Source organism: Cordyceps javanica, chromosome 5, assembly GCF_051103115.1.
Source record: "Cordyceps javanica chromosome 5, complete sequence".
Taxonomy (NCBI): domain Eukaryota; kingdom Fungi; phylum Ascomycota; class Sordariomycetes; order Hypocreales; family Cordycipitaceae; genus Cordyceps; species Cordyceps javanica.
Genome location: NC_139299.1, coordinates 780973 through 802820, shown reverse-complemented (window position 1 = coordinate 802820; position 21848 = coordinate 780973). Strand labels below are relative to the sequence as shown.

General features: G+C 53.0%; 7 protein-coding genes across 7 annotated transcripts; 3 read left to right on the top strand and 4 right to left on the bottom strand.

Annotated features, from left to right (window-relative positions):
• Window positions 1-803: 803 nt before the first annotated feature.
• On the bottom strand, window positions 804-5723 carry V2A60_007485 (DNA topoisomerase 2 domain-containing protein; the record flags this gene model as incomplete). Its single annotated transcript, XM_083258769.1, has 2 exons — window positions 804-5567; window positions 5649-5723. 2 exons carry the CDS (start codon window positions 5721-5723, stop codon window positions 804-806), a joined length of 4839 nt encoding a protein of 1612 aa, XP_083114895.1.
• A 915-nt stretch (window positions 5724-6638) lies between these two features.
• V2A60_007484 (ADP-ribosylglycohydrolase-domain-containing protein) lies at window positions 6639-7979 on the top strand (the record flags this gene model as incomplete). Its single annotated transcript, XM_083258768.1, has 1 exon — window positions 6639-7979. The coding sequence occupies one exon, from the start codon at window positions 6639-6641 to the stop codon at window positions 7977-7979; it is 1341 nt and encodes a 446-aa protein (XP_083114894.1).
• Window positions 7980-10881: 2902 nt separating this feature from the next.
• Window positions 10882-12058, top strand: V2A60_007483 (uncharacterized protein; the record flags this gene model as incomplete). The annotated part of the gene is made up of 5 exons (XM_083258767.1): window positions 10882-11230; window positions 11283-11401; window positions 11464-11548; window positions 11617-11934; window positions 11964-12058. The coding sequence occupies 5 exons, from the start codon at window positions 10882-10884 to the stop codon at window positions 12056-12058; spliced, it is 966 nt and encodes a 321-aa protein (XP_083114893.1).
• A 728-nt stretch (window positions 12059-12786) lies between these two features.
• On the bottom strand, window positions 12787-14028 carry V2A60_007482 (uncharacterized protein; the record flags this gene model as incomplete). Its single annotated transcript, XM_083258766.1, has 1 exon — window positions 12787-14028. The coding sequence occupies one exon, from the start codon at window positions 14026-14028 to the stop codon at window positions 12787-12789; it is 1242 nt and encodes a 413-aa protein (XP_083114892.1).
• Window positions 14029-14833: 805 nt separating this feature from the next.
• On the bottom strand, window positions 14834-16563 carry V2A60_007481 (major facilitator superfamily domain-containing protein; the record flags this gene model as incomplete). Its single annotated transcript, XM_083258765.1, has 3 exons — window positions 14834-15972; window positions 16031-16396; window positions 16494-16563. 3 exons carry the CDS (start codon window positions 16561-16563, stop codon window positions 14834-14836), a joined length of 1575 nt encoding a protein of 524 aa, XP_083114891.1.
• Window positions 16564-18970: 2407 nt separating this feature from the next.
• On the top strand, window positions 18971-20825 carry V2A60_007480 (serine/threonine-protein phosphatase 2B catalytic subunit; the record flags this gene model as incomplete). Its single annotated transcript, XM_083258764.1, has 3 exons — window positions 18971-19151; window positions 19268-19857; window positions 19923-20825. 3 exons carry the CDS (start codon window positions 18971-18973, stop codon window positions 20823-20825), a joined length of 1674 nt encoding a protein of 557 aa, XP_083114890.1.
• Window positions 20826-21067: 242 nt separating this feature from the next.
• On the bottom strand, window positions 21068-21732 carry V2A60_007479 (bis(5'-adenosyl)-triphosphatase; the record flags this gene model as incomplete). The annotated part of the gene is made up of 2 exons (XM_083258763.1): window positions 21068-21571; window positions 21673-21732. The coding sequence occupies 2 exons, from the start codon at window positions 21730-21732 to the stop codon at window positions 21068-21070; spliced, it is 564 nt and encodes a 187-aa protein (XP_083114889.1).
• Window positions 21733-21848: the final 116 nt, after the last annotated feature.

The window sequence follows — 21848 nt, the reverse complement described above, 5'->3', positions numbered from 1 at the left end:
AGTGGTGTGAGAGAGAGAGAGAGAGAGCTTTGGTGGGGTTCCGTTTGGAGGGGCAGAAACAAAGATCACCTGCCGCGCGCCAAGGACTGGACTTGCCGCCATAAACGTGTGGCAGATCTAAAGCTTTTTTTGCTTGTATTGATTCTTTAGCTTGGGAAAGCCTCTTTGACCCTTTCGCTTTGACACATTATACCTGTGCTCGCGACGGCGCAGCGCTTATTAGAGAGCGTTAAGCTAACGATGGTGCCACCATGAGCGATTGGTAGTGCAACGCCAGATTTGCAAGTAGAAAACTTTGTTCAGAATCAGAATAAGATTGTGTCAATGAAATGCAATTTTTCAATCTGCATACGGCCTAGACCACGTGAAAGCAGTAAATTGGAATGAATCTCCCTTGCTTTCACGAGCCCTGGCGCGGGATTCAGGACTACACGTACGCCCCAGGGCCTGTCACATCCTTGTGTCAAGTGACGAGTGGCAGGTCTCGATACATTTGTTTTTTCTAAAGGTCGGCGCTATTCGCTACATCGTGGTGAGTTATGTGCATTGCGAACCCACATAGCCGGCGGCCTTGGTGCTGCGAACACACTGTATATCTTGACTAGAACCGACCTGTAAATAACGAATACATGCAATACAAGAGAATACATAAGCCAATGCAGGTCATAGCAAAATCCGAAATATAGCCACACCCTACCCTCAACCCAACGCCAAAAAGCAACTGATACTGCATGAGCCAAAGCCAATAGATGACTTTTGCAAACTGCATGTCAAGCTGTGCTGACTCGCTCTGTGCCAGCCAATTAGTCATCGTCATCGTCCATCTCAAAAGGGTCATCGTTTTCGTCCTGATCGTCGGCCATCAGCGAATCATCCTCGTCAACAATAATCGGCCTTCTCGCCGCGGCCGCGCGACCTGGGCGAGCGCGAGCTGGTGCGCGCTTGGGGCTTGGCGACCCAGGTACAGCCATATCTTCATCCGAGTCGTCGGCAAGCGCAGAGGCCTTTCTCGCCGCGTACGCCTTTGCAGCTGGTGACAAAGTAGATGGCTTGCTCGCGGCTTTGGGTTTAGCTGGCGCCTTGGGCTTGGGCTTGGGCTTGACCGTAGCGGGCTTGGGACGTGCAATCTTCTTTACCGAAGCGAATGCCGCTATCTTTGACGACTGAGGCTTATCCTCATCCGATACAAGGCTATCAAGAACATCCTCTCTGCTCATTGAGCGAGCTGGCGCGGGCGATGCAAGAATATCGTCATCATCGTCGTCAATCTGGAAGGAGCGTGCAGAGACCGACTTCGTCAAGGGTGCAGGTGGAGCGCTCTCCTCCGGAGTTTCGATGCCCTTGACCAAGGAATCGACGTTGACCATGTCGTCCTCGTCCTCATCCTCCTCGGAATCAGAGTCGACGTCTATCAAAGTTCTCGCCTTGGAAGCAGCCGCTCGCCTCGCTGTACGAGCTTCTGGCTCTTCGGATTGTGATTGCAAGGCTGAGACAGTGGCCGAGGTAGCCTTCGTGTGCTTTGGAACAGCTGGTTTCCTGCTAAGAGCAGCAAAGTCATCATCGGAAAAGTTAAGAGAAAGGTCCATATCATCATCAGCCTCTTTCTTGACCCTGGACTTGGAACCGAACATATCGGCAAACCGCTGAGCACTCTTGGTTTCCACCTTTGGTTTGGCCGCTGTAGATTGAGTCGCAGCAGCTTTACCCTTGGCTCGACTCTTCTTCTCCGGTGCGTAATCGTCGTCATCCTTGGCCTTGCGGTTCTTGCCGGCACCTATCTTCTTCGAAACACGGCGGCCGAGGCGACGAATCTTGGTCTGGATCTCGGCATCAATAGCTATCTGCTTATCCCATTCAGCCATGAATTCATCAAGATCTTCGCACCAGAGATCTTTTTCAGTCTTTGCCTGAAGCTCATCGTGCTCAGCCTTCTTCTTGGCGATAGCCTCGAGGAGTTTCTCCAAACGCTCGGCAGTCAGAGACCAGATTGCCATGGACAGCAAGTAGTCGTAGTCTCGCGAGCCAGAATCTTGCGCCTCTGTAGAGTCGCCCTCAACGTCGGACTCGTCACCAAGTTCTTGCTCATCCGTCTTGCCACCAGTCTTCTTAGGCGGGAAAGCCTCATATTTGCGTTCGCGCAGCTCCGTGATCAAAGCCTGCTTCTTTTTCTTGCCAACAACTAGCACACCACTGATGATTTCTTGAATGAAGCGAGCTTGGTTTTTTAGCTTGCGATAATCACGGTGGTAGACATTGAGCCAGTGCTTCTTTCGCTCCAAGTACATGTCAAGTCGGTATTGGTAGAATTCTTCCATGATGTCTTCCACTTTTTCGTACTTGCGAATGCGACCTTGCATGTCAAAGGCAACCAGGTTAGATGTCGCGATCTGCTTTTGAAGCTTAAAACGCTCCAAGAGACCTTCCTCGAGGACCTTGCCCATAAACTTCTCGTCAATCATAATCTCAAAGTGCACAGTGTTGTGGTCGTTGAATTCTTTGTAGTCCTTAATCCAAGCAGGGCCTTCCCCACCACTGATGACCTTTTCCAACTTGGCCTTGAATTCATCAGTCCACATTCTGATGGGAAGCTCAGTTACCACCACCTCGTTTGGATTCTGATCGTTTTGGTATGCAATGCCGTTGAACTTGTAACGGTCGGGGCCGGCAGCCTCGGGGGACCCCTTCCACCCACGAAACCAGGGCATCATAGGCTCGAATGGCTGTTCGTCCTCTTCTTTAAGACCCTGACGACCCATCCGGCGTTTTAAGTTCTTGACAATGTCAGTGGGGTGATAATTTGGAATCGAGGTACTCCAACCGGTACCGATACCATCAGCACCGTTGACAAGGATCATGGGAATAATTGGGGCATAGACTTCAGGCTCAATAGCCTTCGAGTCGTCATACTGCTGCTTCAAGTTGGGTTCATCCTGAGCAAGGAAAATTCTTCTGGCAAAAGGAGACAATCGCGTGAAGATGTAACGAGGACTGGCGGCATCGGAGCCACCAGCGAGACGAGAACCGAACATGCCGCTGGGCTCTAGGAGATTAATGTTGTTGGAGCCAACGAAAGTTTGAGCCAGGTTAATAATGGTTTGCTGAAGGGACTGTTCACCATGATGATAGGCAGATTGTTCAGAGACATAACCTGCAAGTTCAACAACTTTCTTGTCCTTGGTTAGGTTTCTCTTGAAACAAGAGTAGAGGACCTTACGCTGACCCGGCTTCAGACCGTCTGCGATGGAGGGGATGGATCGCATATTATCGGCCATACTGAACAGGATCAGCTCCTTGTTGACAAAATCGTTGTATGTGATGGCCTTGGTGCCGTGGTCTAGATATGTGCCGGGAACAAAATTTCCAAGCCACTCCTTTCGCGCATCTGCCTTCTTCTTGGAGAAGACGAGATCGAACAGCTCAGCTTCCTCAGGCTTCATGACTTGAAATTCTTTGAGATGCTTATCTAGGTTGGTGAAATAGACCTGGGCATCCTCGTTCGACGAGGATCCCAAACCCTTGAGATATTTTGATTGCCATCTGCCCAGTTCATGTTTGTGGCTCTCTTTCCATTCGCTGAATTCAGGTTGGGTAAAAAATGAGTGCAGCTTTGTGGGCTTCTTCGGGTCGGATCCTTGCCACACCTTCATGATTGGCGTAACAAACTCACGGAAAAAATCAGGAATTTGAAGTAAAGACGGGAACTGAACTTGTAGAAAATTGATCAGAAGGCCCTTGATATGACTGCCGTCATGATCCTGATCGGCCATGATCATTAGATGACCATAACGGAGAGATTTGGTATCGGTGTAGTTCTGTTTGTGCTTGAGGCCAAGAAATTGCTTGATATTTTGAATCTCTTGATTCTTGGTGATTTGATCGATAGACGCATCTCGAACATTGAGAAGCTTGCCTCGCAGAGGGAAAACACCGATTCGATCAGGATCGAGAATCGCTCTGCCAGAGACAGCCAAACCCTTGGCGGAATCACCTTCTGTCAAGATCAAAGTGCATTCGTGGCCACGGCGCGAACCTGCGAAGTTGGCTTCGACAAGCTTGTTGTTGCTCACACGCGAGCGCTTACTACCGTCACTCTTGGCCATCAGCTTGTCCGCCTTCTTCTCGGCAAAGTCCATGATGTTTTGGACGGCTTCAGACTGAGCAATCTTCTTCAAGAATTGCTCTCCAAGGACACATTTGCTACCGAAGAGGCTAGCTTTGGTAGTCATCTGCTCCTTGGTTTGTGATGTGAATGCCGGGTTGTCAATGAAGCAATTAACGAAGATGAAGATGTGGTTTCGCAAATGGCTCTGCTTCAAGGTGTGACCCTTCTTGCGCTTATTCAAAGTCTTGAGGAGACTGGCAGTGATCTGGTCTGCGATGTAGTTGACATGAGTTCCACCGCTTGTCGTTGCGATGTTGTTGACGAAGGAGACTTGCTGGAATGTACCGTCGGAAACGGCAAATCCAACCTCCCATCGCGGGTGCGTCTTCTCCTTATCAATCTCGACAGTGCAAGTAGGGTTGCCACCCTCCTCGGCGACTCGCTCCTTTGCGATAGACTTGGCATAGAGATCACAATAGGCTTTGAAAGTGGGAATCTTAATGATTTCTCCGTTAAGGTGGACTTTGATGCCGCGGATGGTGCCGGCCATGTCGTAAACTCGGCGATAGAGGAGGCTCTCCAAGTCGTCATCTATGCCGCCAGGCATTCCAAAACGCTTGTAATCCGGCGTAAAGGTGATGCGAACGAAGTCTGACGTTTTGTTGGATGTCATCTTGGCCTTGCCCATCTTAGACATGTTGTCTGTCCACGTCTGCTTGTACCGTTTGCCGTTGACGGAATCCTGGCATTCTAGGGTAAACTCTGTGCTGAACACGTTACAGAGCTTGGCACCATAGCCGTTACGACCACCGACAGTTTTCTTCTCCTCGTCATCGAAGTTCGAACCGGCAAGGAGATGGCCAAAGATGAGCTCAGGGATATAGATCTTCTCCTTCTCATGCATTTCCACGGGAATACCCTTTCCGTTGTTTTCAACAGAAATTTGGCCGGACTCGCGGTCAATAGTGACTTTTATATAGGTCATGTTCGCGTAACGCTGCTTGACGTCGGCAGCGTTGACCATAATTTCGTCGAAGATTTTGAAGAAACCGGGGACGAAACTGATGGTTTTGTATTCCATGAGTTGCGCCTCCTTATTGAACACCCACATCTGTTGCTCAGTCGACTCGACTGATCCGATGTATGTGTCGGGACGCTTGATGATATGTTCCAGCTGCGTGAGCTTCTGATAGGTGTCGGTGGCCGACTTCTTTTTGCCTGCAGGCTTCGGGGTCGAGTCCACAACCATACTGTCATTCTCGACCTCTGCTAGGGGTACACCACCTGATTTCTTGACTGTGGGTGCCTTTTTGGTCTTTTTGGAGCTCGGCGGCGTGTTTGAGAAGCCCGTTGAGTTGTCATCGTCTTCATCATCGCTGATAACCTTTCGCTTCTTGGGGGCAGCCTTTGGCTTCAGCGTTGTTTGTGTGAGCTTCTTCGCCTTGGAGGCGGCAGGTTTTGTTTTCTGTGTAGCTGTTAATGCCAAGTTTGCGACCGGATTCACCGAGCGCAGTAGAGACTTCCAATCTGCAGGGAACAAACATACTTTCGGCTCGGGGACGTAGCCATCGGAATCGTTGTCTGGGCTAAAGACGTCATCATCCATGATGTCGGAGTCCATTGCGAGACTTGTGGTGGTGCCTGGGCTGATGAGCCGGCAAAGGGCGTTGGAGCAAGACTAGACAATTGCAGTGCGCATGAAGCGGCGCGATGGTGGTTGCAAGGCGAAAGTAACGAACGTATGGATGTGCAAGAGGAATTGTGGTCGAGTGAAAGCCAAGTGAAACGAGCCAGTTGGTTGCTCTGCTGGTGACAACAACTGAGCCGGATTTGTTGATTTGCCCTCCAAGTAAATAGCCGTCCCTGTCTCCATGCATACCCTGGAAGACGCGTTTGACCTGGCCTAGTGGAGCGTGTCTTCATGCCTCAGGCATGAAAGATCCCGCTTTCCTAATTAGGATATCAACAACTCCTCAGGCTTGCCCTGCGCAAAGTTGCAAATTTATTAAAAAGAAAAAGAAAAAGAAAAAAAGGAAAAAAAGAAAAGAAAAGAAAAGAATAAGAGTGAAAGATAGGTAGTAAGCAGAACAATGACGCTAAAAATTTCACCACTGGAAATCTAAGGCGACAAAAGGTAGTGATTGGATCGCCCATTCAAACCGTGGTTTTAGTATATACGACACTTGCATCAGTCTTGACACACGATGATTGGGCACTCCAATAATAATCGCAAGATCAATGTGCATTTGCGAGGCTACGAGACGCGTATCTTCCCATTCATAAGGCTCAGCATTGGTAGAATTGAAATTTGCCCATTTCATACGTCGCCCAGGATCTTCATGTACTTCTTCTCCTTCTGATCTAGTGCAAATCCGTCTCAGCTGCCCCAGTCATGGCTGAAGGTAGACCTACTGTTGTCACTGCCCCTCTATGGTTAGGCAGCAACAAGCTAGAACTTCAACAAACGACACAGGAGTTTCTGACTCGGTCGTGATGTGAACCCAAATTTTGAAGATGATCGTCAACAAATGCTAGCATGAGTGCAATTCAGGTTTCAAACGAGGCTCTGCGTGAGATGCGAAATCAGAGCCTCAGAGATGGCATCATTGGCTGTCTGTTTGGATCAGCTCTTGGTGATGCCATCGGCCTGTATACCGAATTTCTCTCCGCAGCTATCGCTGCCCAGGTATATCCTTCCAGATGCTTTGTGCTGGCGCCGACGTCTGAGGCAACGGCATTGCATTCCGACGCACATCGCGATCCGCATCAACCAGGCGAATGGACAGACGACACTGACCATGCGCTGCTGATATTACTGTCATATTTGCACAAAAATGGGCAAGACCCCTCTGCGAGAGATTTCGCCACGCGCCTGGACATCTGGGTTAGGCAGGGCTTACGAGCCTTGGACACCCTCCCCATGGGTTTGGGCCACACTGTGGGATCTACAGTCCGGTCAAAGACCTTTCTGGAAGACCCAGAGGTCACCGCTCGTCAGCGATGGAAGAATTCCGGATACAAAGCGGCTGCGAACGGTAGTTTGATGAGGACTCACCCTCTCGGCTTAATGTGTCTACAAAAGTCCCTTGAGCAGACGTTTCAAACGGCTGCCGATTTCTCCGTCATTACCCATCCCGATCCGAGATGCATCATATCATGCGCTATTGGGACCGCACTAGTTCGAGGATTGATTCTCCACATAATAAGAAGGGAGAGTGACATCGACGCGTTGATTGAGAGTGCAGTGACATGGTTTGTATCGTACCGGAAAGAACAGCTACAGGACGAGGACCGAGACGAGGAGCCGCATCTTGACCTGGACGAACTGTGGCGACATGCTAAAGTGGGAAAGCTGTCAGACCTTGAACTTGACGAGCCGCGAAAGATAGGATATGTTTACAAGACCTTTGGCTCTGGCGTCCATCTTGTGCGTTTGGCCATGCGCGAAACGGGAAATTTGACTGCCCCGCTGCCGACTCAAACCACCATATTTGAATGCCTCATTACAGATTTGATTATGCTCGGCGGGGATGCAGATACAAATGCATGCTTTGCCGGAGCACTCGTGGGGGCATATCTGGGCTTCAAGGCACTGCCGCCTCACTGGCGAAATGGGCTGAAGCATGGCGAGTGGCTGATGGCCAAGGCCGAGGGGTTATGCATGACGCTCAAGGTGGTACACGGCACTTATAACGGCGCGCAGGATACAGATACAGCACCCGACGGCGGGAGAGGTATTTTGACCGACGCGCAGATGGAGGAAAAGGTCATGCGTCACATGGCAGGGATGGCGCAGCGACTGGGTGAGGGAGTGGGCAAGCGGAAGAGTAGCAGCTGGGGATGGCTCAGCAAGAAGAAGATGCGGCGAACGGGGTAGACTTTACTCCGTTAATTTGCAAATCCTGACATCATGGTGATATTCTCCATGGCCTGCGAATGCAGCGTCCCTGAATCCCACACCACCAGCTCTGGTCGCTCTTCACCGTGTGGCCTGCATTGCTTGGCATATTTGGACCATGACACCTGTTGTTGCAACCAATAGTGAAATGAAACCACTGGGCTGTCACAGAGGCGCACTTGCAAATTTCCGAGAGTGACTGACGAACAGCCAAGGGATACAGCAGGCGTCGGTACAAGCTTCCCCATTCCGCCATGCATCACGACAACGTCTGCCTCTGACGCCAGTTGTACAGAGACGAGAGCATTGTGTGCTTTTTCTGGTGTTGGACAGCGTCGAAAAAGCGGTGCGAAGCCATGTTGGGGGTCAACGAGGCGTATTAGCCTGGCCACGTACAAGTCTTGCTGTTGCACGGCAGAATCGGGGGTTTTTCTCAACGCATTCCCGGGGGCGCATGCTCACTACGTGTCCACGTATGGCGTTGGCCGTGCTGCAAGCATAGAGATCAGCTTGCCCAGGTTCGAGTCGTCAGGTAGCAGGGACATCCGGGGAGCCTGCCACACCTCTGCGCGATAAGCTGTGGTGTTTCGAGGGCGCGGCTTTGAAAGAAGAGACGGCCTTATTGTCCTTGTGAGGAAGTACAGCGTTGTCGCTGGTCACCGGACCCTCTTGCATAACCCTTCAACCTGACTGGAAAGATAGATACCTTACGACGCCACGACGTGTTTATTTTTACTTTCTTCACCTCTTCTACTTTGCGGTGATGTGGCAGTGACTTGTCTTTGCTGCCTACGCGGTCGTAGAACCTGTGCGACGTCTGTCCCCAGGCGTTGACGAGAGAGCCAAAAGGTCAAAAAGAAAAAAAGGAAAAAAAGGGAAAAAAGAAAAAGAAAGAAAGACTTGCATGGGTGCAGAATTTATAACGCGCGGAACACAGCAAAATAAGAAAGGTGCCTCCTTTCTCTGAAACGCTTGTTTGCTTTCATCTTTGCAGCCCGGAGCGTACAAGAAGAGACATCTAGACATCTAGAGCCCTCGCGTTTCAGAGCCAGCGCTTGTGTGTTTCCTTTCTCCCTCCCCTCCCTCCGCGGACCATCGAAGGACGCACCCGGACTTTTTTTTTCTGACAAGATGCACAGCATTTCTGTCAGTCAGCAGTGGAGAACTGTGACCGGCGCAGCCCATGGCCTTGCAACCACAAGCTCTCCCCCCCCTCCCTCCTTCACTCCAGCCGCCAGCATGGCTGAAAGATGCAATTGGCTGCTGCGGCTGTTGTACAACGTCGTGGCGTCGTAGGAGCAGGATGACCAGTGTGCATACTACTATCAAAATGGAACTATATAGCTGCCCCCTCACCAACATGTCACAAAAAATCGCTCTTCGCACGCCGTACCATGTCGACGCCTTGGCCCCGTTTCCTGGTCTTGAGCGACTCCAAGGCGCAGTCTCCGGCAGGCACAGACGGCCGGCTACGCAGCTCAGAGGTTGGGCGCTGCCCCGAACGACGAACAAGACTGTTGTTTTTTTTTCTCTCGCAGTACAAGGAAAAAAAAAAACCGACGGCAGCTGAAGTGACAAAGTAGCTGAAGAAGACCCCTGCCTGCCTGGGCGTACCATCGCTTTCATCGGCGCTTATACTAGCCTCGCGACACTCTCTAGTATTCTTTGAATCCGCCTTTCATGGTCCATTCGGGAACTCCCGAAGCCCGTTGAAACGGTATAAAACAACGCTTTATTTTGTATAGGGCATTCATAGGGTGTTTATGCGGCTACCCGCTGCCGACGACGGCCCAGGCCACCTCTCGACACCCAAAGCGCTCACACCCCCTGCAGCAGGTACGGCTCTGTCCAAACAGACCCCAAAGATTCCCTGTTTGGCGCTTTGCCTTCCGTCATTTGCTACCTGTGACGCCCCTTTGCTAATGACAATTGAGAATCTGCCGTCGCGGGTCCCCACCCCCCGAGCTGTGTCCTGACCATATCGTCTGCCTGCTGCTGTATCCTGTCAAATGACGGAGTCCTGCTTCTACTGAGCAGGGCTGCCACGGCTTCCCCAAATCAGTCAACACGACGCCTTTCTCGGTGGTGGCCCAATCCTCGAACCTAGGCGAAGCACTGATTCACTGTTACTCCAGCTCCTCGCAGCCCAAGGTTGCTCTCTCTTCCTCCGCATTACGGAGTGAACTACCCCCAGGCTGCACACGTCCTCCTTGTCTCCTACTGGCCTGTCACAACACGACGAGTGTGACCATTGTTGGCATATGTGTATTTGCTGCCCAATATTTAACCCCCGAGCAGAACCCCAGATCACGAGGCTGCCACCCGTTCCCTTCCTCTCATCGTTTCAACTTCATCTTTTGTAATCCGCAGAAAACAACAATCAACAGTTCTTTGAGAGCATCCAAAACTGTTTTGTCAAAAGGTATGCATACATCTACAACCCGGGGCCATCATATATACTAATGAACCAAAGCGGAGTGTCTAGCCGGCGGCGCAAACACCCACCGGGGGGCCTCTTGTTCCATCTTCCCGTCACCGGAACACCGTGATTACTACGGGGTGGTCGTAAACCACCAAAACCAAACGAAGTCAAAGAGTATACTTCAGACTCACCCGCGATCGAAATACAGTTATTAACCTTCTTGTGTCCGCAGTTCGAGTGGTGCTAGACTCTGCATCGCCCATCGCTCTTCAGGCAACAGCGGCTCCTCCGACTCTTCGTAACACTCTCCTTTAAAAAGGTCGACTATTGTTAGTCGTTTCCAGTAAATCAAGCTGGTAAAACTCGCTCCGACGTTCCTTTATCATTTTCCGCCATCCTCATCTACCCTTCTCCACCAAAGTCTCCGTATCTGAAGTACAAAGTGCGACAGACGGGAATATGTCTACCATGCTTCAGATCAGAGACCTCCTCAACCCGGTCACACCCGAACCATCGGATGGCTCTTCAGATGAAGCCTGCGTGCAGATGTCTCCCGAACGCGTCGCTGCTGGCAGCGCAACAGCCAGACACCCAGTACGACCGCGGGAGTGGTCCTCTAAGCCAGGGAAGCAAAGAGGACCCGTCAATTTTATGCCCTTTGAAGAAGGGCTGAGTCAAGACATGATTCGACAGATTGCGCTCTTTCAGGTGCGGCCATTCGGACAAATACGCCAGTCTTGCGAGCACATCCCATATAACAGCTCGAAAAAGGACTTTTTTGGAAAGACTGGGCGGGAGAGCATAGATGGTAAGCGCTGGGATTCTTGGACCAAGGAAAACACTCTAGTAACCTGTTCAAGTGCTCAAATACGATTTCCGCTCACAAACAGACCCCCCCGCGGACTACACGGTCATGTGGGATTACGATGTCGGCCTAGTCAGAATCACTCCGTTCTTTAAATGTATGGGATTCGCAAAGGTGGGTACATTTCTCGAGAGACAGTGACCATAATGTTCCGGGTACTGACTCACACTTGAAAGACCAAACCTTCACAGATGCTGGACAAGAACCCGGGGCTGAGAGACATCACACCAAGCATCACAGGAGGAGCCGTTTCAGCCCAAGGTATGACAAAGCGCGCTGGGCCGCCGCAATCATCTTGACATAGTCACTGACGAGAAGCCACACTTCAGGATACTGGATGCCCTATAAATGTGCCAGGGCCATATGCGCCACCTTTTGCTATCCCATCGCTCCTGCCCTCATCCCGCTCTTCGGCCCAACATTCCCATCGGAATGTCGCGTACCTAATAGCCATGGGTATAGAGACATGACCATCGATCCTCGAATTATCGAGGAGGCGACGCAGGAGGCCCGAGCCTCACGCTCGATGCGCACGGAATCGAGTTCGCCATTCGCGCCTCGGCCCGCTGCAGCACCGAAGCACTGCCATGTTCTCGAACCCAGGCCCGACCAACGCTCGTACGAGAGAAGACTCCCCGGACCGGAATGTGAGAGGCTGATGCAACCGAGTCCGCAGCGCGTTCCATCATCTTGGAAGGCGGTAAATACCGCTACGTCGCCAATCACGCCACCCCGGTCCGCGAACAGCCAACGACCCCTCATCTCTGGTAACATGGATAGATTCCGGAATCACCAGTATGTTGAGGATGGCCGACACGGGCTAGTACTCGTCGGAGAAGAATCTCCGGAGCAACGGCGCGCGCAGCCGCGGGAGATTCTAGGGCGAGAGTACCCGATCACACCGGTCCGCCCACTTATCCATGTGGGCGAAGGGTACGGGCTGAAGCGAAGGTACGTATCACCGGTAGTTATGGATTTCAGCGGCCGCTCGAGCGATAGGGATGTGAGACCGGCATCGCGAGGGGAATCGAACCCTCGCAAACGCACGCAGAGGGACGGTTCGAGGAGGATAGAGGACTACCATGCCGCTAGTGTGCTGGTAGGACTACAGGGAGAGGGGCACGGCCGCTCGCGCGGGTAGACATGGAGCATCTGCTTTTATGAAGATGTGCACTTGGGATAGACGGTGCTCCAAGGCGTTATCGGTAGGGGTTGGGATAGATTTCTTTTCCGCTTTTTCCTTGCACCCGCAGCCTTGACTGCTTGTACTTGTTTGGGCGGTTTTCACATTATCTCACCTTCAAGCAGACTTTCAACTTTTAGCATATATCATAGCTTTTGGGCTTGAGGGGACCATTGTTTACTAACTCGACCTTGCTCGAATCTATCTTACTTAATAACTATACTGGTATTCTCACGATTCCCCTTCCTACATCCGCTACCCCATGCCTCGGCCCATGTCAAACACGAAGTCGTCACTCGTCATGGCACGGCAACGTCTATGGCCGGCCCTTCTCCCTCGCCTTTTGCTCCTTGAACTTGACAATCCACTCGTCGGCCTTGTCCGCCGGCAGGACGAATATGCGCACCACCTGATCCACGACCTCGACCTTGCCCGTGCTCAGCACCTTGAGGAGGGACGCCTTCTTGCCCATCTTGAGCAGGCCGCCGTCGCGGGTCTCGACGTAGCACGACACGGCGGGCAGGCGGTACACGCCCTCACGGTCCCACGGCAGCGGGAAGACGTAGCCGAGGTGGTCCTCGAGCGACTGCGTCTCGTCAAACTCCTTGATGAAGTCCGTCTCAAAGTGCACGGGGTACAGCAGCAGCGCGGGGAACGCCAGGCGGCTGCGCGGGTCGTCCGGGTCCGGCACCAGCCGCACCGCGGCGTCCTCCATCTCGGGCGGCTTGTCCGTGGACCGCGTGGGGATGCCGCGCGCGGCGAGCGCCGCCCGGAGGAGCCTCTCGCGGCGCTGGGCCGTCGCCCGGCGCTCCTCGGCCCGCCGGCGCTGGCCGTCGAGGTGCGCGGCGCGCGCGTCCACGTCGGCGGCGAGGGCGCGCAGCGCCCCGTTGCCCGCGTCAAAGGCCAGGCCCCGGGCGCACATGTCGCCGGCCTCGCCGACGCGGTCGACCCGGAGCAGGGCCCGCGCCGCGCGGTAGTAGGCCTTGACGCTGCGGGGGTCGAGCCGCAGCGCCGCCGTGCAGTCCAGCCACACGCTGCGGTAGTTGTCCAGCTCCAGGTTGCACGCCGCGCGGTTCAGGTACAGGGACGCGAGCATGGCGCGCTGCGCCGCGACCTCGTCGGGGCCGTCGGCCGCGCCGTCGGGGTCCCGGGTCGTCTCGCCCCGGGCGCGGGCGCGCTCGCCGGCCGCCAGCAGTAGCACGCCCTTTGTGTAGAACTCGCGCGCGTCGGCGTAGCCGCGGACCTTGAAGCACTCGTTGCCGCGCTCCTTGAAGTCGGCGCTGTTCTCCAGCGCCGTGCCCTCGTAGTCGAGCGCCTGCAGCGCCGCAATGTCGTCATTGTCCTCGAGCTCCGTCATGAACAGCGGCGACTTGTTCAGATCTGCGAGGATCTCCGCCGTCGTCTTACCGCTGTTGAGGGCCATGCCGGGCGGCAGCGCGGGCTTGGTCGCATCTGCCGCGCCCTCTTTTGAGTTGCTGCTGGGTTCATTTTGTGCGGGTGATTGCTCTTTGAGGGTCGCGGCATTCATGAGCTGCTCTGTGAGTTCTTCCAGTTGCATTGCGCCGGTTGAGGAGGGGCTACAGCCCGACGGTGCCCGGTTCCTGGACTTCTAGTGTAAATGAAATGAATTTCTGATTATTCGTGATGGCAGAGGACACGGTGAAAATTCACTAGTTCCGTAACTCTGATTGGGTTCGAAAGACTGTGTCACTGAGGTCGCCGATGACAAAAAATTCTATGGGGTTCTACGACTGCAACTAAAAAATTTTGGTGGTGACGGAGACCACCACCGCCCGCCAAAGACGACGACGGATGACCATCTCACACATTTCGCGCAGAATTCATCGCTACCATGTTTGCCACAAATGCACAAACTTTTCGGAGCATCACCTGCAGTTCCAGATTAAAAAAAAGTTACGCAACCAATTACAATTACGCCTGTCTAATCTATGTAACTGCCTGCCTCGTTGTATTATGAGGGAAATCCACCCGAGGTGAATCAAAGCACACGAAATACACTTTTGAGTAAATCCAAAAATAAGAAACAAATCAACGCCGACCCATGTAATTATCATGTGCTCCGAAATGCATGCGCCATGGGAATCGTGGGAGAATCATATAATATCCGTCAAACCATAAAACAAACGGCAATAAAAAAAAGGTAAACACCAGCAATCAACCACTGCGAAGATGTCGTCAACTGCTACCTGGATCAATGCATTGGGCAGATTCAGACTGTGTCCCCTTACCAGGAACAACCAGGCGAAGCGCTGCCCAATCTCATCAACGGAAGTTGGGGGAACAAGGGGCAATAGCGGAAGTTGGTCGCCTGAAATGCGAGGGTTACGAGAAACAGATTTTGTTTACTCCCTGTCATCAACTGAAACTTCAGCTGTGACTTGAGGTTTGTTGACTGCGCTCTCTTCCGATCGATCAACTCGTGGTCGCGGAACAGAGAAGCACTGGACGGAACCGGCGATAGCGACGACGACGCTGCCATACCAAGCCAGTGCGGTGCAGTCCATCTTGCTGCCTGCTGTATACAGGTAGCCTGCAATAGGAGGTGCAATCATGCGGCATGCTGCACCAGCGCTAGCAGCCAGACCATTCACCTTGCCTAGCGCACTCCAAGTGGGAGTAGCCTCCTTGATGAGGATGAGAAGAAGAGGGTAGAGGGTGATGGAGAGGATGTTTCGCACAGCCAAGCAGGAGTAGATGGCGGGGAAGAGCATGGACTCGGGGACGTAGAGAAGAAAAGGGACGATGGCGTAGATGATGGGGTGAAGCACCGTAACGATGATGAAGAGCTTGTACACACCGAATCTCTCCGCAGCGAGCGGGAAGATGACTGCTTGGACAAACAAGGCAATGCCTCCATTGACTGCCATGATGAGACCGACCTGGCGAAGAGAGAGGCCTAGGCCACCAGGTGAGTAGAAGGGGGAGGAAGTGCCAACCTTGAGCGAGGACACGAGTGTTGAGGCTCTTTCGTCTTCAAAGAAAATGGGCATCAGATGGTCGTAGGTCATCGAGTGGTAGGTGAAAATGGAGAGGGCAATGATGAAGCCAACGACGCGCTTGTTCCAGACAGGAACAGAGAAGAGCGACTTTTCCTCGCGCTCGACACCTTCTTGGCGTTGTTCGCTTGTCTCTCGCATGGTTCCATAAGTTTCCGCGCGCAGATCGATAGCAGGACGCTTCATCGCATCCGAAGTCTCCATAAGCGGGGTCTCTTCCGAGACGTACGTGTCCGCAGGAAGAAGAACTCGGGGTTGCATATCGGGGTGGGTTTCCTCAAGGAGAAAAAAGCCCAAGATGATGCTGACAAAGAGCAGAAATGCGCAGAGCAGGTTGGGGAGCAGGTACGGGAAGCGCCCGAAGACGCCATGACGAGGGAACAGCTCGGGCCAAGACTCAGCGGGATCAGCAAAGGTACCGCCGATGCAAGGTCCAATAATAGTACCGATGCTCCAGACAAAGGGCATGACAGCAAAAGCTTTAGCTGTTCAGGGTCAGCCTGGGGATTTTTAATCTGTAGTTGAGTTATAAGTGGTACTTACGTTCATGTTCTGGCTTGGTGACAAGCTCGCCAACCATGGTCTGAATGACACCAATGTTGCCGTTGAGGAAACCACCAATGGCGCGCCCGATCAAAGCAATCCAAATATTGGAGGCGAACCCGACCATGACCATGCTAAACATGGTGCCTACGCAGCCAAGAATCAGGACAGGCTTACGGCCAACTCGATCAGAGAGGCCGCCCCAGTACATTCCCATCACAGCCTCGGCCAGGGAAAAGGCTGAGATGAGGAGACCAGAGTAGAACGAGGCATCTTGCTCGTCGCCAAAATTGAATTGCTTGACAAGGGCCCAGGCATATGGGTAGATGGAGGTGAGGGCGATTGGTTCCGCGAGACGAACAATGGCTAGCGTAGATTGTTAGCGTGGGTGTGTACATAGGGTGTATACATTGGATGTATGCATGGGGTGTGAGTGTAGTAAAGGTGTGAGCGGCATCCATACCTAGGAGGAACAGTTGCAACGTCGGAAAATCATCAGGGTTTCGAAGAGTTGCCTGCTTTGTTAGGGCCATGTCTTGAAAACGCGGCGAGAGCTTACGACAGCCAACACAAGCACGGAAGTCGATGGGGGAAGTGCGTGTGTTGTGCGTAGGGGAGAAAAGGCGTGCTGTTGCTGTTGTGGTGGTGTGGTGTGGTGGTTGCGTGGTGTGTGGGTTGGTCGACAACAACTGAAACGTCAGAGACGGCGATGAGTGATTGCTCAGCGACGCAAGAAAATAGAAACAAAAATATCAGAATGGCAAGGAGAAACCACAATGTAGGAAGAACTGCCAGTCAACAATGGCTATAATAATGAGAGAAGAAAGAGAGGGAGGGAGGGGAAACGAGGCCGTGGTGGGAGCAAGTAGAAATATGAAGGACTGGCGGCTCAACCAAACACAGTACTAAGTAAAAGTCACACTGTCGCATCTGGTGGCGTTGCATACGTCGAGGTTACAAGGGGGGGTTAGAGTGGTGAAAGGCTCCAGTTTCCGGCGCCGGAGGTTCGATAACGGGGTCCGGGTTAGGCTTGGCCAGCGGGTTGTGCACTGTTTTCAGTGACGGCTACTGAGTAGGGAACTGTGCCCCGCTAATTACCTACTGCCTAGGGTACTAGGTGCTACCAGTAGAGGCAGGCAAGCATGCAAGTAGGTGATTCGGCGGGTGGTTTTCAGCGAGACATCTAGAGACAGGACTGCCGCTAGCACTCTCTCTTGCGGCGCTCTCCTATGCAGTTGGCAGGCAGGCAGGCATGCAAGTGACGGCGCAGGCGGGTAGCCCACTAAAAATTTCTTTCGCCGCATGGCTCCCCAGTAGGCACAACAATACTGCACTAGTCCCGCCGGTCCCCTCCGGTTTCTGCTCCGAGAGAGGGAGGGTGGAAAGATTGCATGTCTGATTGCATCGACCCCGACAGGGCAAAAAAATGCATGCATGCGTGCAGTTTGGGGACATGCTTCACGGGAGGAGTCGGTATGCGCACCACATGCAGTTTGATCTGGGGATAGAAGCATGCCCTGCATATACTGGTACCAGCCAGTCTCTATTGGCTTAGGCACGAGCCGATACCGAGTCAGCGAGTACATGCATTGTTGTTTGTTGGAGCGACCTTGGTTGCGCCACCATGCTTTACGGACCGTCGGCCAAGGAAGCCAGCCGGCTGTCAGCTGGCAGACCAACACATCAAGCGGCAGAAAACGGCACTCGAGTAAACAATGTGGGTGATAAGCTAGGTACCTACCAATCCGTATCTATAGTCAAATTGACCTTGGTCATACGCTCAACACAACCGTCACAGAGGTCCAAGCACTTGAATTTTATTGTCACCACTTGTTGTCTTTTCTCCGTGTAACAGCATCGGCCGATCGACTCGGTTAGTCTGGGCGACCCGGCGCTGTCTCACTCTGGCTGTCTGGCAACTGATAACCCCCATCCCCGTGGCCGAAAGCCGCCTGGCCTGATGCCCCTCGGCCGGACGCTTGCCACCCGCCCTTTGAGGGCCACCCACAGGGCCACCGCTACTTACGGATACTCTACTGTAACTTGAAGGAATGCGGCCTCACAGGCTGCGCGCAATGGTACGGCGTAACATCCAACGGCCGGAGAGAGAAAAGAGAAACCCCTTTTCTCAATGACCTCACCCCGTACCAGTTCTGTGCCCGTACCAGTATTCTGAGCAGGACGTCTACCTGGTGCTAGTGTATAGGTGCTTTACCCCAAGCCCCCTCCCCAAGCCGGCCCTTTGTTTACATTCATTATTATTACTCCGTACATACTTTACTGGTACCTTATCGCTTCACTATCACAGGGGCCGAGACGGAGCTGCTGGTTAGCGCAACGGTAAATGGGCCTTCTACGGTGTAGCTGCATACAGTACGAGCTACGAGGTGGAAACACTGTATAGGCAGGTTGGTAGGTAGCTTGTTCCAGAAAAAAAATTCGCGGCCAATTCGCATCACCTGCACCTCCTACCAGTACTCAGTATAATAAAATTTTCCGCGGCGTCCCTTTCCTGTCTTGGCCTGCTGCAGTTGACCAGGTACTAGTCCCGATAGGCACTCATTTCTCGCCTCCACCTGCATGGGCCTTCCCTATGTAGGTATTATTTTGGCCTGTTCTCTGTTACCAGAACGGCTGTGGCTGTAAATGAGCAACGTAAAAAGTTCAAAAGTGCCACCACGATTACCGCCAGTGCCACCAGTGCCACCAAAATAAGGCTGTCGTGTGCCCGCTTTGCCACCCCGTACCGACTTTCCTATAAGTGACTACCTACCTAATCTGCGCCTTACCTATACCTGCCAGTAGGTACCTTACCTATCTACCCCGCTATGCGTCTCCTGGTACAATGTCAATATTGCCATTCGTCCCCCCGCCGCCCGCCGCCCGCTTCCCCTCCCCCTCCCCTCCCGTCGATATAGCATCATCCAGAGCACCGTGGACATGGACAGCCAAGACGACATCGCCGCATCGTCGCCGCCCATCCCTGAACAGTCTGGTACCAGGCAGGTCGACAATGCCATTCGCGCCATCCAACACAAGAAGCCCCTTCCCACCATCGACTTTTCCATCCATACCCTAGACGATGGTACCAAAGTCAGCACCAAACAACGTTTTTGCAAAGGTTAGAGCGCGTTTCTGCTGCTATGCCGCGTCTTGTCTCCCGCCGCAGTTTCCTGTTTCCATGCGCGGCTGTTTCTTGCAGATTAGCCAGTAGCTGATGGTCATTTGTCTCCGTAGACGTACAACCGCCCGCTTGGGAACCTCTTTCCGACGAGCAATTCTATCAGGACGAGGCACGCACCAAACCCAACCTAGACAATCTAAAAGACCACCTTTTCCGCGAGGGCCGGCTTACGGAGGAGCAAGCCCTTTTCATCATAAACACTGGCGCCGAGCTGCTCCATGCCGAGAGCACCCTGCTAGAAATCGATGCACCGGTCACCATATGCGGCGACGTGCATGGCCAATTCTATGACCTTATCAAGCTCTTCGAGGTTGGCGGCGATCCGGCCACGACACAGTACCTCTTTCTTGGTGACTACGTTGACCGTGGCTACTTCAGTATCGAATGCGTCTTTTACCTCTGGTCCCTCAAGATTCACTATCCCAATACTTTTTCTCTACTCCGGGGTAATCACGAGTGCCGTCATTTGACTGCCTATTTTACCTTTAAACAAGAGTGCGAGCACAAGTATTCGACGGCCGTATATAATGCATGTCTTAAGTCGTTCTGCAATCTACCACTCGCCGCTACCGTCAACAAGCAATTTCTTTGCATCCATGGCGGGCTGAGTCCTGAGCTGCACACGCTAGACGATTTGCGAAAGGTTTGCCGCCGTTTTCCATTTGCACCAAATATCGAGTTGCTAATCGGCCGGTCATGCACATGTAGCTTGATCGCTTCCGTGAGCCGCCGACACAAGGCTTGATGGCCGATCTCCTCTGGGCAGATCCTGCCGAGGACTTTGGCGAAGAGACGAACACCGACTTCTTCCGCCACAACGATGTCCGTGGGTGTTCGTATTTCTATACCTACCATGCGGTATGCGATTTCCTTACCAGGAACAACCTCCTCTCCGTCATTCGAGCGCACGAGGCACAGGACGCCGGATACCGCATGTATCGCACCAGCCAAAATACGGGCTTCCCGAGTGTCATCACGTTATTTTCTGCTCCCAACTATATCGACATGTATAATAATAAGGCAGCCGTATTAAAATATGAGAACAACGTCATCAACATTCGGCAATTCAACCATACCGCCCATCCGTTTTGGCTACCGAATTTCATGGACGTCTTCTCATGGTCGCTGCCATTTGTTGGCGAGAAGATGATGGACATGTTGATTGCAATACTAAGCATATGCTCCGAGGAAGAGCTGCACGAAGATTCAAGCTCCAGTCCCACCAGCGCAGTTACTCCTGGTAGCCACGACCCGGAATCGCTCGAATTCAGGCGACGGGCGCTAAAGAATAAAATTCTTGCCATTGGTCGACTTTCACGCGTTTTCAGTGTATTGCGGGAAGAATCGGAGGGAGTTTCCGAGCTCAAGTCTGCCTCAGGCGGTCGTCTGCCTGCCGGGACCCTGATGCTCGGCGCCGAAGGCATTAAGAACGCTATTCAAAGCTTCGATGCCGCTCAGAAGGTCGATTTGGAAAACGAAAGACTGCCTCCCTCTGCCGATGAGGTAACTCGACAGACGGATGAGGACAGGAGCCGCGCGCTAGCTCAGGCGATGAAAGATGCCGATAGCGACAAGAAGCTACAAGCTCTCTCTCGAAAACTCAGCGTGTAAGTCATGCTCTGTTAAGGGATAAGCTGAAGCGTTGGTGCGCGCTTTTCTAATCAATTGACTCTATAGGGAACGAAAGTAGTACACGCGCGGCGCCAGTTCACATTCCATAAGAGCTTGCAAAAAGTGGCAAACTGAAGACTATCGAAAAGTACTTGCCTTTGCACGGGACGACTTGCCCAACGCATAAATGCCATTGTCTAGATGTTGTAGATAAAGAACAAAGCCAGACAGCCCTTCTCTCCTTACATGCGCTCCAGAATTTTCTTGTACGTGTCTGCTTCGGCGTGCATATCTGCGGGCTCTCGCGCCTCACGGCAGACGTCCTCGACGCGGGGCATGCTCCCGCCCGGCTTCGGTCGGCTCACGACGTCCCACAACGCGCCGCCGACGTTGGCCTCCTCGGACGCCATCTTGACATAAATCTCATCAACGTCCTTGCCCTCTCCCATGTCGCCCGCAGTACGAGGGATCACGTGGACGTGGACATGCGGTACCGTCTGGCCGGACTCGGGCCCATCCTGCACCGCGACGGTGAAGCTGCCCCCATCCTCGGGGCGGTCCGTCTTGAAGTGAACGCGTGCCAGCATGCGCTGCACGCGCTGCACCGTCGCGAACAGGTCCGACGTCTCTGCGGCAGAGAGGTCTGTGAGACGCCGGTGCGGCTGCAGCGGACAGACGAGGACGTGGCCAGGCAAGATGGGCTTGAGGTTCACGACGCCAAAGCTGTGCTGCGTCTTCAGAAACACCTGATGATCGACACGCATGAGCATTTCAACATGAGCGCATTGCGTGCTGTGTGCGAGCAGCTGAAAAGGGATGGGGGCAGTAGCAGACTGCACTGTCGTACCTGCTTGGTAACCGGGAACGGGCCGAATTTGATTTCGACCGCGTCGGTCCTTGTGGACATTTTGAATAGCGGCGTTATGGGTGATACCCGGGACTTTGGTGCATAAAAACGTCGTAGCTGGCGTGAAGCTAAACGAACGACCATACTCGCCACAGTCACAAGAAGGAGTCTGATGG